Source organism: Eublepharis macularius, chromosome 17, assembly GCF_028583425.1.
Source record: "Eublepharis macularius isolate TG4126 chromosome 17, MPM_Emac_v1.0, whole genome shotgun sequence".
Classification (NCBI taxonomy): Eukaryota; Metazoa; Chordata; class Lepidosauria; order Squamata; family Eublepharidae; genus Eublepharis; species Eublepharis macularius.
This window is the reverse complement of record NC_072806.1, coordinates 39,917,144-39,930,000: the sequence shown is the minus strand read 5'-3', so window position 1 is coordinate 39,930,000 and position 12,857 is coordinate 39,917,144. Positions and strand designations below refer to the sequence as shown.

General features: G+C 41.9%; 1 protein-coding gene across 2 annotated transcripts in view; it reads right to left on the bottom strand.

The window, feature by feature from the left end:
* The window catches only part of PAFAH1B1 (platelet activating factor acetylhydrolase 1b regulatory subunit 1), an 88,087-nt gene that overhangs the window by 16,459 nt on the left and 58,771 nt on the right, over positions 1–12,857 (bottom strand). For both annotated transcript variants that reach the window (XM_055001250.1, XM_055001251.1), the window contains exon 4: positions 1,345–1,419. In XM_055001250.1, coding sequence (XP_054857225.1) covers positions 1,345–1,419 — 75 coding nt within the window. The remainder of the gene's footprint in view (positions 1–1,344; positions 1,420–12,857) is intronic.

Below are 12,857 nucleotides of genomic sequence, written 5' to 3'. Positions count from 1 at the left end.
TGTCTCTGGTAGCAATCCTAAGCAAGCCCAGTAAGAAGTAAGTCCAGTTGTATTCAACGGAGCCTGCTTATGGGGAAAAGGCCTTAGGGTTGCAGCTTTGGAAATCTCCAGTTACTTCAAGCCCAACTTGAACTGAGCTCCTTTAGAAGAGCTTCACAGGTAACATTCAGCACAAAAGAGCCAAATCAGAATTCGTCCACACATTCCAGATTACTCCCTCACGCCAAGCTTAACAGAGACCTTTGATTCCTAACACCTCACATCTTACAGATGTTAGTAACTCCACTAATTTCACCCTACATTAATTTGGTATCTCATCTACTCTGCTGTTGGCTGGAGTTGTCATACCTACTCCAGATGAACTTATTTCTCTTCTGATTGGATCTTATTTTCTATCAGTTTCTGCAACAATCCTCCTCTACCCCACCCCACTCCTGCTGAGTTTTTAACTAGGCCTAACTTATGCACCAATTTTAGACATCTAAGTAAATGAGCTCAGATTCAATAAAACAGCATGATGAAATAAATTTTTAAATCTGGACTCCTGTGAAATCCAGTAAAAAAACCTGGTTATTCTGAGACAACTCCGTCCATCTTTTATGCCCCTTCCTAACCTCTAAAAGGGTACACACTACCCAGTCCACCTCTATAACGTTCCCTGCCCTCAGCAGTGCTAATTTTTCCTCCAAGACCTGGATTTGTATGAATTCATTCTCCAATTAACTGCAAATGATTCAAAAGGCATCTAAAAGAGAACGCTGAAAGAATACTCAAATGCGACTTTATTTGAATTACTGTGCTGAATAAGAGGATGGAATAAGCAAAAAAAGAGAGAGACAAAGATTTACAGGGCTTTACCAGACACTATTTAAGGTGGCAGGAAATATGCAGCCTGAGGAGACCTTCGAAGACAGACAATTTTATACTACTCGCATTTTCTAGAACGCTTGCTTTTAAAGTCTGGTGGATTAGATCACAAGTTAAGTGCATCAGCACAGTTTGTGCCTTCTCTGAAATCATTTTCAGAAAACGCTGTACTAAGATTAAACCCAGAGCTTCTCTTCCCCCTCAACAAAAATACAGAAATTCAGTTTTTAAAATTTACACTGCCAAACCTACTTGCATAACAGTTACTCTGCAGTGGTTCACATATTCTACACACTGCCATTTACCCTCTACAAGACTATTTCTTTAAAAGCTCTCCCCCATTAGATTGCTGAGAATAAAAATTTATTAAAAAACCCCCAAAAAAGCAAGCTCTCCCATGATGTTTTATTTCTATATTACTAAAACCACCACCACAGCACTTTTATTATCAATATAGTAACTGAGGCTTTTACTCACCTTCTTTTGTAATCTTATAACCGATGTCCATTTTTTTTCCAAGAGCCCAGCATACTTCTTATCTAACTCTTCATTCTAAAGAAATCAAAGACAGTGGCCACATTCAGCAGTTTAATCAGAGCTTCCACCCCAGCAGTAGGATACTCTCACTAATAGGGAAAACCTCGTAGGCTTTCCTGATGCGAACAGTTTTTCTCCTCCTCTGAAAATTAGAGACATTAAACTGCATAGCTTATCAATCATGACACAGTCGAACACTTAGCATGTAGTCTGTAATGAAACCACAACATAAACTTGTAAATTAAAACCAAAACAGATCATTTGGAACAATGTTTCCCAACCTGTGGGTCGAGACCCACAAGCGGTTCGCACGGCTGCTCCTGCCCTTTGTATTACTCTTTCCCCACCTTCCTTGTCAGCTTCTCATTCTCACCTTCTACCTCCCTTAGCAACAATAATGGGGGGCGGGGGGGCGGAATCTGTCCAATAACTCCTAACTGCATGGCAGTAACTGGGAGGGGGAAAGGCTGGAGAGTGAGCAGGAGCTGCTCAGTGCTGGAAAAATCAAGAAGCAGAGGTGTGTGCCTCTGTGGGATTCTTTCTTGATGCTGTTGCTTCTTTTTCCCCAGCCCTACCACAGCACATCACTGCTCTTTACCTGCTGTGGGACATGTATCCTCTTGGTGCCCACCCCCTGACACCTTCTGCCCCCTTCCCCTCCCCAAACTCCATTCTGGTTCAGCTGGCGGAAGCAAACAACAGAGTGAGGTCCCTGCTCTCAAATAGTTGGCCTTGGGCTGCCTTGTAAACTCTCCACTTGGAAGAGAAAACCTTGTTATAACTCTTTGCCTTTCCATGAGGGATATATTTATGGACAGACTTGCTTGTTGTAATAGAGGCTTCTTAATCTCCCTACTCAAACAATCAGTAATGTGCGAGTTAAATCTTTCCTCTTATTACAGTGCATGCACTGATGAAAGTCAACAATTAATCATTCTGAAGGTGGTTAAAGGTCATAATGCTCAACATTATACAGTTCTGAGCAAACAGATGTTGAGTAGCTCCTGCATGGCGGTTCTTACCAGTATTGAAAGAAGCATGCCTGTCCTCTAATTTTATACACAGCATATACCAAACTAAGCCCCTTGTGCAATACTGAGATTAAAATTTTTTAAAATTATTTATTAGTACAAAACAAACAAAAAAGGAACAAAACCAAGAAAAAACAATGCAGGCAACAAAAACACTACTATATGCACTTCTATAAAAGGTTTCCAAATATCTGAACATAAGTCCATATGCAATTGCCATCTACATGAGATACATTCAAATGTTCAGCTTATAATGATATATAATGAATTACAGGAAGTAGGTAAGGTAAAGGTAAAGGTAGTCCCACGTGCAAGCACTGACCCATGAGAGGATGTCACATCACAACGGTTTTTTGGCAGACTTTTAATGGGGTGGTTTGCCATCACCCTCCCCAATCACCTACAATTTACCCCGAGGAAACTGCACACTCATTTTACTGACCTCACAAGGATGGAAGGCTGAGTCAACCTTGAGCCGGCTACTTGAACCCAGCTTTCGCCAGGATCAAACTCAGGTCGTGAGCAGAGCTTGGGCTACAGTACAGCAGCTTACCATTCTGCGCCACGGGGCTCTTCTACAGAAGTAGGGCTTCCTGTAAATACTGCCATTCTGCAGAAGTTGGCAAATCACACAAAATGACAGAGTTGGAAGGGGCCATGCAGACCATCTAGTCCAACCCCCTGCCCAGTGCAGGATCAGCCTAAAGCATCTCTGACAAGTATTCATCCAGCCTCTTCTTGAAAACTGCCAGTGAGGGGGAGCTCACCACCTCCCTAGGCAGCTGGTTCCACCTTGGAACTACTCTGACCGTGAAAAAGTTTTTCCTAATATCCAGCCGGTACCTTTGGGCATGTAATTCAAGCCCGTTGCTTCGAGTCCTATCCTCTGCTGCCAACTGGAACAGCTTCTTACCCTCCTCCAAACGACAGTCTTTCAAATAATTAGAGAGAGCAATCATGTCCCCCCTCAATCTCCTCTTCTCCAAACTAAACATTCCCAAGGCCCTCAGCCTTTCCTCGTATTGCTCAGTCTCCAGACCCCTGATCATCCTCGTCGCTCTCTTCTGCACCCTCTCAATTTTGTCCACATCCTTTTTGTAGTGAGGCCTCCAGAACTGCACACAGTAGTCTGCAAATCAGAGACAATTTGAGAACTTTAGTAAATGCTATAGAATACTATGACAAACATTGTGAAAGGGAAGTTGGTTTCTTCTTTGTGGATGCAGAAAAAGCATTTGACAATTTGAACTGGAATTTTATGTTTTACACAATGGAAAGGTTGCAAATGGGAAAAGATTTTATTCAAGCAGTAAAAGCAATATATAGAGACCAATGTGCGGCAATTGTAGTAAATGATGAGCTAAAAAAATTGGAAATAAGAAAAGGTACAAGACAGAGGTGCCCATTATCTCCATTGTTGTTCATCTTGATTTTGGAATTGTTATTGATTCAAATAAGAGAAGATGAGGCTATAAGAGGCATAAGGATTAAAGAATTTACCTACAAGGTTAGAGCTTTTGCAGATGATGTGATGGTCATAGTGGAAGATCCAATACAAAATATGCCAAAGTTGCTTGATAAGATAAAAGAGTTCAGAGATCTGGCTGGATTTTATGTTAATAAGAAGAAATCAAAGATACTATGTAAGAATACGACTAAACAAAAGCAGCAAGAATTAATGGAAATTACCAGTTGTGAAGTAATACATAAAGTTAATTGAGTTAACTGTGAAGAATATTGATTTATTTAAGAATAATTATGAAAAGCTATGGCAACAGATTGATAGAGATATGATTAAATGGAATAAACTAAATCTATCATGGCTGGGAAGAATAGCGGCAGTTAAAATGAATGTGTTACCACAGATCATGTTTCTATTACAAACAATTCCAATTATTAGAGACACTATAACAATTTGAAAAATGGCAGAGGAAGATCTCTGACTTTGTGTGGGCAGGCAAGAAACCACGAGTAAAAATGAAAGTTTTGTGTGACGCTAAAGAAAGAGGTGGACTGCAGTTGCCAAATATTAGACTATACCACGAAGCAATATGTTTAGTTTGGTTAAAAGAGTGGATGTCACTGAAAGATTGTAAGCTCTTAACATTGGAAGGTTATAAGAAGCTGTTCGGACGGCATGCCTACTTGTGGCAGGATAAAATAAAAGCTGATTCTATGTTTTTGCATCATTATATCAAAAGGAGCCTCTTCGCGAGCTGGAAAAAATATAAAAAATATCTGGGTGAAGGCATCCCCTCTTGGGTGGTACCGTTTGAAGTGATCGATCCGAGAGCTATCTACAATGAAGAACAATGTTTACCATATAAAGAGATATTGATTATGGAACAGAAAATGATAAGAATTAAATCGGAGGAAGAGTTATCTTCTTGTTACAGATGGTTCCAATATAGACAGATCAGAGACCTTTATAATTCGGATTGTTCAAAAGAAGGAATTAAATGGGAAAACTCAGAGTTGGAAGAGACTATACTACAAGAAAGCAAAAAGAAGATATCTAAGATTTATAAAATACTTTTGAAGTGGTATACAGAGGATGAGACGGTCAAAGTACAGATGGTGAAGTGGGCAATTAATTGTCATAAAGAAATAACAATGGAATCATGGGAATATTTATGGAAAACTACACTGAAGATTTCAACTTGTACCAGTATTAAAGAGAATGTTTATAAAATGATCTATAGATGGTATTTAACGCCAAAGAAGATTGCGCTTGGAAATGCTAACATGTCAGATAAATGCTGGAAATGTAAAAAGCATGAAGGATCATTGTATCATATGTGGTGGACATGTGAAATAGCCAGACAGTTCTGGGGAGATATTATAGAAGTAATAAATGAAATATTGCAGATTCAAATAAAGAAGAACCCAGAACTATTGCTATTGAACTTAAGCATGGAAGATGTTCCTACTCAATACCGAACACTGCTATTTTATATGACGATGGCAGCAAGACTTTTATATGCGCAAAAATGGAAGGTGCAAGAAATACCAACTATTGAAGATTGGATGCATAAATTGCTGTACATGGCGGAAATGGATAAAATGACAAGGAAGCTGAGAGATCAGAATCCAGCAGAATTTTTTACGGACTGGGGAAGTTTGAAAACATATTTAGAAAAGAAGTGGGACGTAAAGGGGGAATTATGGCAATTTGAAAATTATTAGAATGGATTTGTTATTAGAAGAGATAGTCTTTACCATATGAAGTGAAGTATTAGCTAATTGTTAGCCCAAATGTAAGTGGACTTAGAGTTAATAGATATTGTTAGAATTACTAAAGTAGATATTTTATCCGACTGTTAGTTTAAATTTAAATATATGTGGAGCTAATATAAAGTAATAGATAATAGATTTTAAGTTTATAACAATATTTTTGAAGTTAATAGATAGGGCTTAGCTGAATAAAAGAGTAAGAAAACATGAGATAAGGAGTTATAGAAAAAGGGGACAGATTGGGAATAGATTAGGCTATAGGGTTGGAAAGCTGTTGGAAGTCTTGGAAAAGGGGGGAGGGAAAGGGTGGGGGAAAGGATAATGAGATGCTATTTGAAAGTTGTATATTAATATTCTCACCTAATAAAAATTTTCTAAAAAAAAACAACAACTGAACACAGTAGACCAGGTGCGGCCTGACCAAGGCAGTATAGAGAAGGACTATGACCTCCTGCGATTTCGATGCAATGGCCCTTTTGATACAACCCAAAACTTGAGTTTGCCTTTTTTGCCACCGCATCACACTGACTGCTTATATTTAGTTTACAGTCCACTCTTACTCCAAGATCTCTTTCACATACACTACTACCCAGAAGTGTATCCCCCATCCTGTACTTCTGCTTCCCATTTTTGTGGCCCAGATGTAATACTGTGCACTTGTCTTTGTTGAATTGCATCCTGTTCACAACCACCCACTTTTCCAGCGTATTCAGGTCTTGTTGAATTTTAACTCTTATCTTCATGGGTGTTGCCACTTCTCCCAATTTGATATCAGCAGCAAATTTAATGAGTAGCCCCTCTACCCCTTCATCCAGATCATTGATAAAAATATTGAAAAGTACCAGGCCCAAAACCGAGCCCTGTGGTACCCCACTGGACACTTCCCTCCAATCTGATGAAACGCCATTGACCACCACTCTTTCAGTGCGGTTCTCTAACCAGTTCCCTATCCACCGAACTATCTTATAGTCCAGTCCGCAGTTTTCCAGTTTACTCATTAGAATGGCATGGGGAACCTTGTCAAAATCTTTACTGAAATCCAGGTAAATCACGTCGACAGAGTTCTCACGATCCAGTAAGCTTGTCACTCGATCAAAGAAGGAAAACAGGTTGGTCTGGAAAGATCTATTGGTGACAAAAACATGTTGACTTCCCAGGATCACTAAGCGGTCCTTCAGATGCTTACAGACTGATCCCTTTAAAATCTGCTCTAAAATCCTCCCAGCATCAGAAGTCAGACAGACTGACCAGCCTGTAGTTTTCTGGGTCATCCTTCTTCCCTTTTTTAAAGATTGGGATAACATTAGCTCTTCTCCAATCTTGTGGCACATCCCCAGTCCTCCACGAGGCTCTGCGAGTTCTCTAGAAAGTTCTTTGAGCACTCTTGGGTGCACACCATCCAGCCCAGGGGATTTATATTCATCCAGTGCAGGCAGAGGCCTCTCCACAACCTCTCCGTCAATGTCAACTAGCCCCCCCAGGTGTCCTGTCATGTCTACTACCATCTCTACATGGGCTCTCAAGTTCTTCAGGGAGAAATCAGAGGCAAAAAGTCATTAAGCCTGTCTGCTTTTTCTCTGTCCTGCATCAGAGTTTCTCCTTCGACTCCCAACAGTGGTCCAATTGCATCTTTTACCTTGTGTTTGCTTCTCACTTATATGTAGAAGTTTTTCTTATTGTAGCAAGCCCCCCTAGCCAGACCCGGCTCATACTGAGTGTTGGCTTCTCTGATGGCTGTTCTGCAGTACCTAGTAAACCTCATATATTCCTCATTAAAGGTTTGTCCTTCTCTCCATTTCCTGAACATTTCCTTTTTCTCCCGTAGCTTATTCTGGAGTTCTCTGTGTTCATCCACACCAGTTTCTTGAAGCCCTTACCATGTTTCTGTCATGCTAGAATAGTGAGGGCTTGAGCTTGCAAAAGCTCATGTTTGAGAAGAGCCCACCCTTCACTCGCTCCTTTCCCTTCCAGCGCACTCCCCCACGGAATGACTCTCATCAAGCCTCTGAGTTCACTGAAGTCGGCCCTAAGAAAATCTAACCTATGAATCTGGCTACGAACTACCTTGGCCTCCCACAGCAACTGGAATTCAAGGAGGACATGGTCACTTCCACCTATGGTCCCCACCACCTTCACCCCCTCTACCAATTCTTCCCTGTTGGTTAATATTAAGTCTAGTATGGCCGAGCCCCTTGTAGCTTCCTCCACCATTTGAAAAAGGAAGTTATCAGCCAGGCACGTCAGGAAGTTATGTGAGATGTTGCTTTGCTGAGCTTGTCTCCCAGCACACATCGGGGAAGTTGAAGTCACCCATAATTATAAGATTCTGATGTCTGGATACTCTACCGATCTGTTCAAAGAGGGCAGCATCCGTTTCCTCTCCCTGGTCAGGCAGTCCGTAGCAGTCTCCAACAACAATATCCTTTGTCCTTCCTCCCTTTATTTCCACCCATATACTTTCCACTGGGCTGTCAACCACATTTTCCAGAACGTCCTGATAATCAAGCCCTCTCCTCACATATAATGCCACTCCGCTCCCTCTTCTACCCTTCCGGTTTTTGTACCCATCCACTACCACATTCCAGTCATGGGAATCATCCCACCAAGTCTCAGTAATTCCTACTATATTGCAGCCTTCTGTTTGCAATAGACGCTCAAACTCTTCTGTTTGTGTGATCTTTTTCTTGCTGGTCATTTGACTGTAATAAATTTGAATTTGAATATGTAGCCCTCTGTTTGCAAGAGAAGCTCAAGCTCTTCTTTCTTATTGCCCATACTTTGGACATTGGTATATAGGCACTTGTAGCCTTGTACCTTTGTTTGATCTGTCCTACTCAGGTGGGTCCCCGCTGTTATCACTTCTTCATTGAAATCCCCATCTTGATCGTCCCCTTCCCTTTGCGGCTTCAGTTTAAAGCTCTCCTGATGAAGCTCTCCAGGTTCTTTCCAAACATTTTCTTCCCTGACCTTGAGAGGTGAAGCCTATCATGTGCTAGAAGGCCTTCTCTAAGAAAACTTACCCCGTGGTCCCAGAACCCAAAGCGCTCCTGCCAGCACCACCACCTCAGCCAACGACTCACCTCAACAATGGTCTGCTCCCTTTGCATTACTCTTCCTTTGACAGGAAGGATAGAAGAGAATACCACCTGTGCCCCCACTGTCTTCAACTACCTTCCAAGAGCTTCATAGTCCTCTTTAATTCTTGTGATGGTATTTGCAGCCGTATCATTAGTTCCCACATGAACCAGCACAAACAGGTACTGAACAGTCAGTCTGATCAGTTTCGGCAGTTGGTCTGTAATATTCTGAATTTTGGCTCTCTCAGAGTAGGGAATCTGGCCTGGACACATGACATTCCATACCCTTGAGAAGAGAGTCCCCGATGACCACTACCTCCCGTTTTCTTCCAGTTTCGTGTGGCCCCATGCCCTCTTCACTCCCTCCTCAGGTTTTTGTGGTTCTCCTTCCATTCTCATCTCCGTCACCATCTCAAGCACCTCAAAACAATTCTTGAGCTCCAGTGGACCAGAGCGTCGCCTTAGTCCACGTCTTCCAGTTTGTTCTGCAGAACTGAGAGGAGGCTCAGAAGGGAGATCAACTCTTCCTTCTTCTCTTAGACTTATTTCTTCATGCTTGTGCAGAGCCCCCCAGGTTCTTCTCAATAAAATCCTCCCCTTCCTTGATTTCCTGAAGGGTGGCGATCCTCTCCTCTAGGCTCTGAATCTTCTCCTCCAAAAGCCTGACCAGCTTACACTTCTGACAAGTGAAGTCCGTCTTGTCTTCCGGAAGGAAAACAAACATGGCACACTCCGTGCAGGTGACTGGAAAGGGGCCTTCTGTCGACATCATCAACTTCCAAGTATATTCTAGCTGCAGGTCCCTTTCCTTCTCCTTCTCAGAGCCCAGATGGCTGTGATGTCATATCTCATCATCATCTCCTATTAATTGATCTAAGTTAAAAATCCCCTTGCTTCAAGTCCTCCATAAAAAAGATTTCTTCCCAATTTTTAAATGTGGATTGGATCGCAATGTTAGTTTGGCATGTGAGAATGAGTCAAACTGATATTGGTATGATATTATGCACCATACTTCTCTAGCTGTAGAAACTGCAGGAGGAACAAAATCTATTTTAACTTAAGTAGACCCTAATGCGTTCCGCTTAAAAAGTGGTTCCAAAAAAGAAACCTCCAAGAGAGCCCAAGATGGATAATCCAACTGAGAGGAGTGATTCCAATAATTCATACACATTAACAAATATGCCTGATGATAGGCACTAAGATCCAGAAAATCAAATGCTCCTTCGTTAACTGAAAGTTGTATCTTCTTTAAGGAAATCTTAAGTGGTGATTTCCAAAACAAAGTATTCATTTTATGAATATCTATAAGGTATATGAAAAGGAACTGCATGCAAATCATATATAATTTGAGGTACAATGTTAATTTTCAGTGTATTTACCACATAACATTAAATTTAGAGTTGCCCATCCGTCCAAATCCAAAGATAGATCCAAAATCAACATTAAAATTCAGTGAAATCATGCACTTAATATTCCTTGGAATCAATATTCCAAGGTAAGTGATAACATCTGGACACCATCAAAAGTGCCCATCAGTAATTACACTCTGTGATATATTGTCTCCTAATGGCATCAATTCTGATTTTGTCCAATTAACTGAGTAACTAGACAAATAATCAGAATTATTAATCAAGTTCATTAATTCAAGGACAGAATACTGAGGTTCTAAGAAATAATAAAATCATCTGCATATAAAATAATTTTAAATTCTAAAGAATTATATATAAAGTTATGTTTATTACTTTGTCTAACCACACAAGTCAGAGGTTCCAAGGTCAAAATAGAGGAGAAAGAGGACAACTTTGTCTAGTACCCCTTTCAAGAGGAAATGGTGCAGAAAAAATACCACTGCTCTGAACCCTAGATGTGGGGGATGAATAAAGAATTCTAATCTATTTCAAAAAATCATGAAGTCTTCTTGAGTGAGAAGCCACAACGGAAACATTTCCACTTTCTGTGGTTGGGGGAATTTGTGGTTATTTGTGCCGGAGCAAAGCGTACCCCCTGAAGCTGTTGCCTGACTTGTCTCCAATCCACTGATGCTGGTTTTTAGGTCTTCTAATTCATCAAGAGTCGTGCAATTCACTCTCCCCAGCCTCCGTGCACCATTCTCTCATATGGAGGTAAACAAGCCTTTCTTATGGCTGCTGAAAAACACGATTGCTTAACGTATTCAGGTCCTTCCTACCTTGGCCGGGGGGGAGGGGGGGCGGGATTCTTTTCATGAAGTTAGTGGATGGGTCCAGCACTACTTCTACCAACCCTCCATTTTCAATTACATGTATATTTGATATTACAATTAGACTTTATTTGAATGAGATATGGGGAAATGAAGTTAGAGCCTTGAGTAGGTTTTTGATAAAACTGACAAAATTCTACGCTTTCTTGCTTGGACTGGTAGGTGTAACGTTTTGCATGTAAATAAGTTTGTGTGTTTTATTTCTGCTCGTTAATGTGGGGCTTTTAATAGCTGTTACTGTGGTTAGGAAGGTCGGCCTCTAAAGCAAGGAGGGCTGAATGGGTGAGTGAAGCATGCTGTGACTGGACAGTAAGCTATATCCTAGGAGCAGAGTGAACTACAGTTTTTAGTCTGAGAGCTGAGGCGAAGTGTTGAGTCTGCCTCGGTCAATCAGTCTGTGTGGCAGTCTGTGGTGAGGGGAGAGAGTTACTGTGTTATCAACATGGGATGGGACTGTATGGATTCTCTTGGGTTGCTGAGGCCATAGGGCTGTCTCCCTTTTTATCAGAAGATGCCCTTGCTACCCAAATCCTATTTTAATGCTTTGTCTGAAGGGAAACTTCTATAAAACTCTACCAGCTCCCCCACTAATGAGGCTGGGTAGATATTTCATAAACTATAAAGTAGGAATGTTCCAATTTTGGAACGTTCTCAAAAGTAGCCAAAAAAATCTGGGACTCTTCCCTTACCACATATAAAATTTTTAGACATCACGCATGAAGGATTTAATCCCTCTATTCCAATTCTCTCCTTTTCTTGTTCAAGTTGTTTTTCCTGTCAAATAGCCTCAACATTTCAGTTTGTCCCTCTCAAAACTTAATTTCTCTGCCTCAACCTTCAATTTCTTTATCTATTGCTCCCTCTCTATTTCTTTATCTATTGCTCTGCTTCCATTATTTTGCTTATAATTCCAGAGCTCTTTATTCTGTTCTTTGAGAATCCTTATGTACTCTGGGGATGTAGAAATTATCTCATACCTTGCTGAAGCTCCAACTTTACCGATTCCCAATATCTGGTGCTGTATCAGGAGCACCCTTAATGTCTCTACAGATTTTCCTTCATGAAGATTCCCAACTCTATACACTTTTCAATTAGACTGTCTTTCTTCATTCCCAGAAACTCTGCCATTTCTCTCCCTCTTGTGTCTGTGCTATTCTCAAATATCCTTAAACATAAAAGAGAAAATGTGTTTGAGACGACTCATAGCTTATCCCCGTGCACGCGCAGTACATGGGTGATAAGTACTTAGTCAGTTGGCAACACGGGGGCCCAGGAAGCCCCGACAGAGTAGGAAAGCCAGGCAAACCTTGCGTGCCTGCCTCCCCCTCCCCAAGCCATGATCCTGGGGGTTGGGGGGTCAAGCATCGCTCTCCTGCCTCACCCTCCCCCAAATCCACAATCCTGGTGGCAGGGGGGATTGAGCGGCAGCAGACAAGCCTCGCTTGCCTGCTCACCTCCTCAAGCCACGATCCTGGGCATGGTGGGGAATTGAGCAGTGGTGGGCAAGCTTCGCTCACCTGCTCCGCTTCCCCCCCACCCCAGCCATAAGCCACGATCCTGGGGGGCAAGGGGTGCACGGAGGCAAACAAGCCTTGCTCGACTGCTCAATCCCCCCCCCAAAGCTGCGATCCTGTGCGTGGGGGAGATTGAGCGGCAGCAGGCAAGCCTTCCTTGCCTGCCGTGCCCCCCACAAAGCCTAGAGTTGCCAGTCTCAAGGTGGTGCCCAGAGATCTCCCAGAATTACAACTCATCTCCAGGCAACAGAACTCAGTTCCCCTGGAGAAAATGGCTGCCCTAGAAGGTAGGCTCAATGGCATTATACCCACCTGAGGTCCCTCCCCTCTCCAAACCCCACTCTCTCCAGTCTCCAAC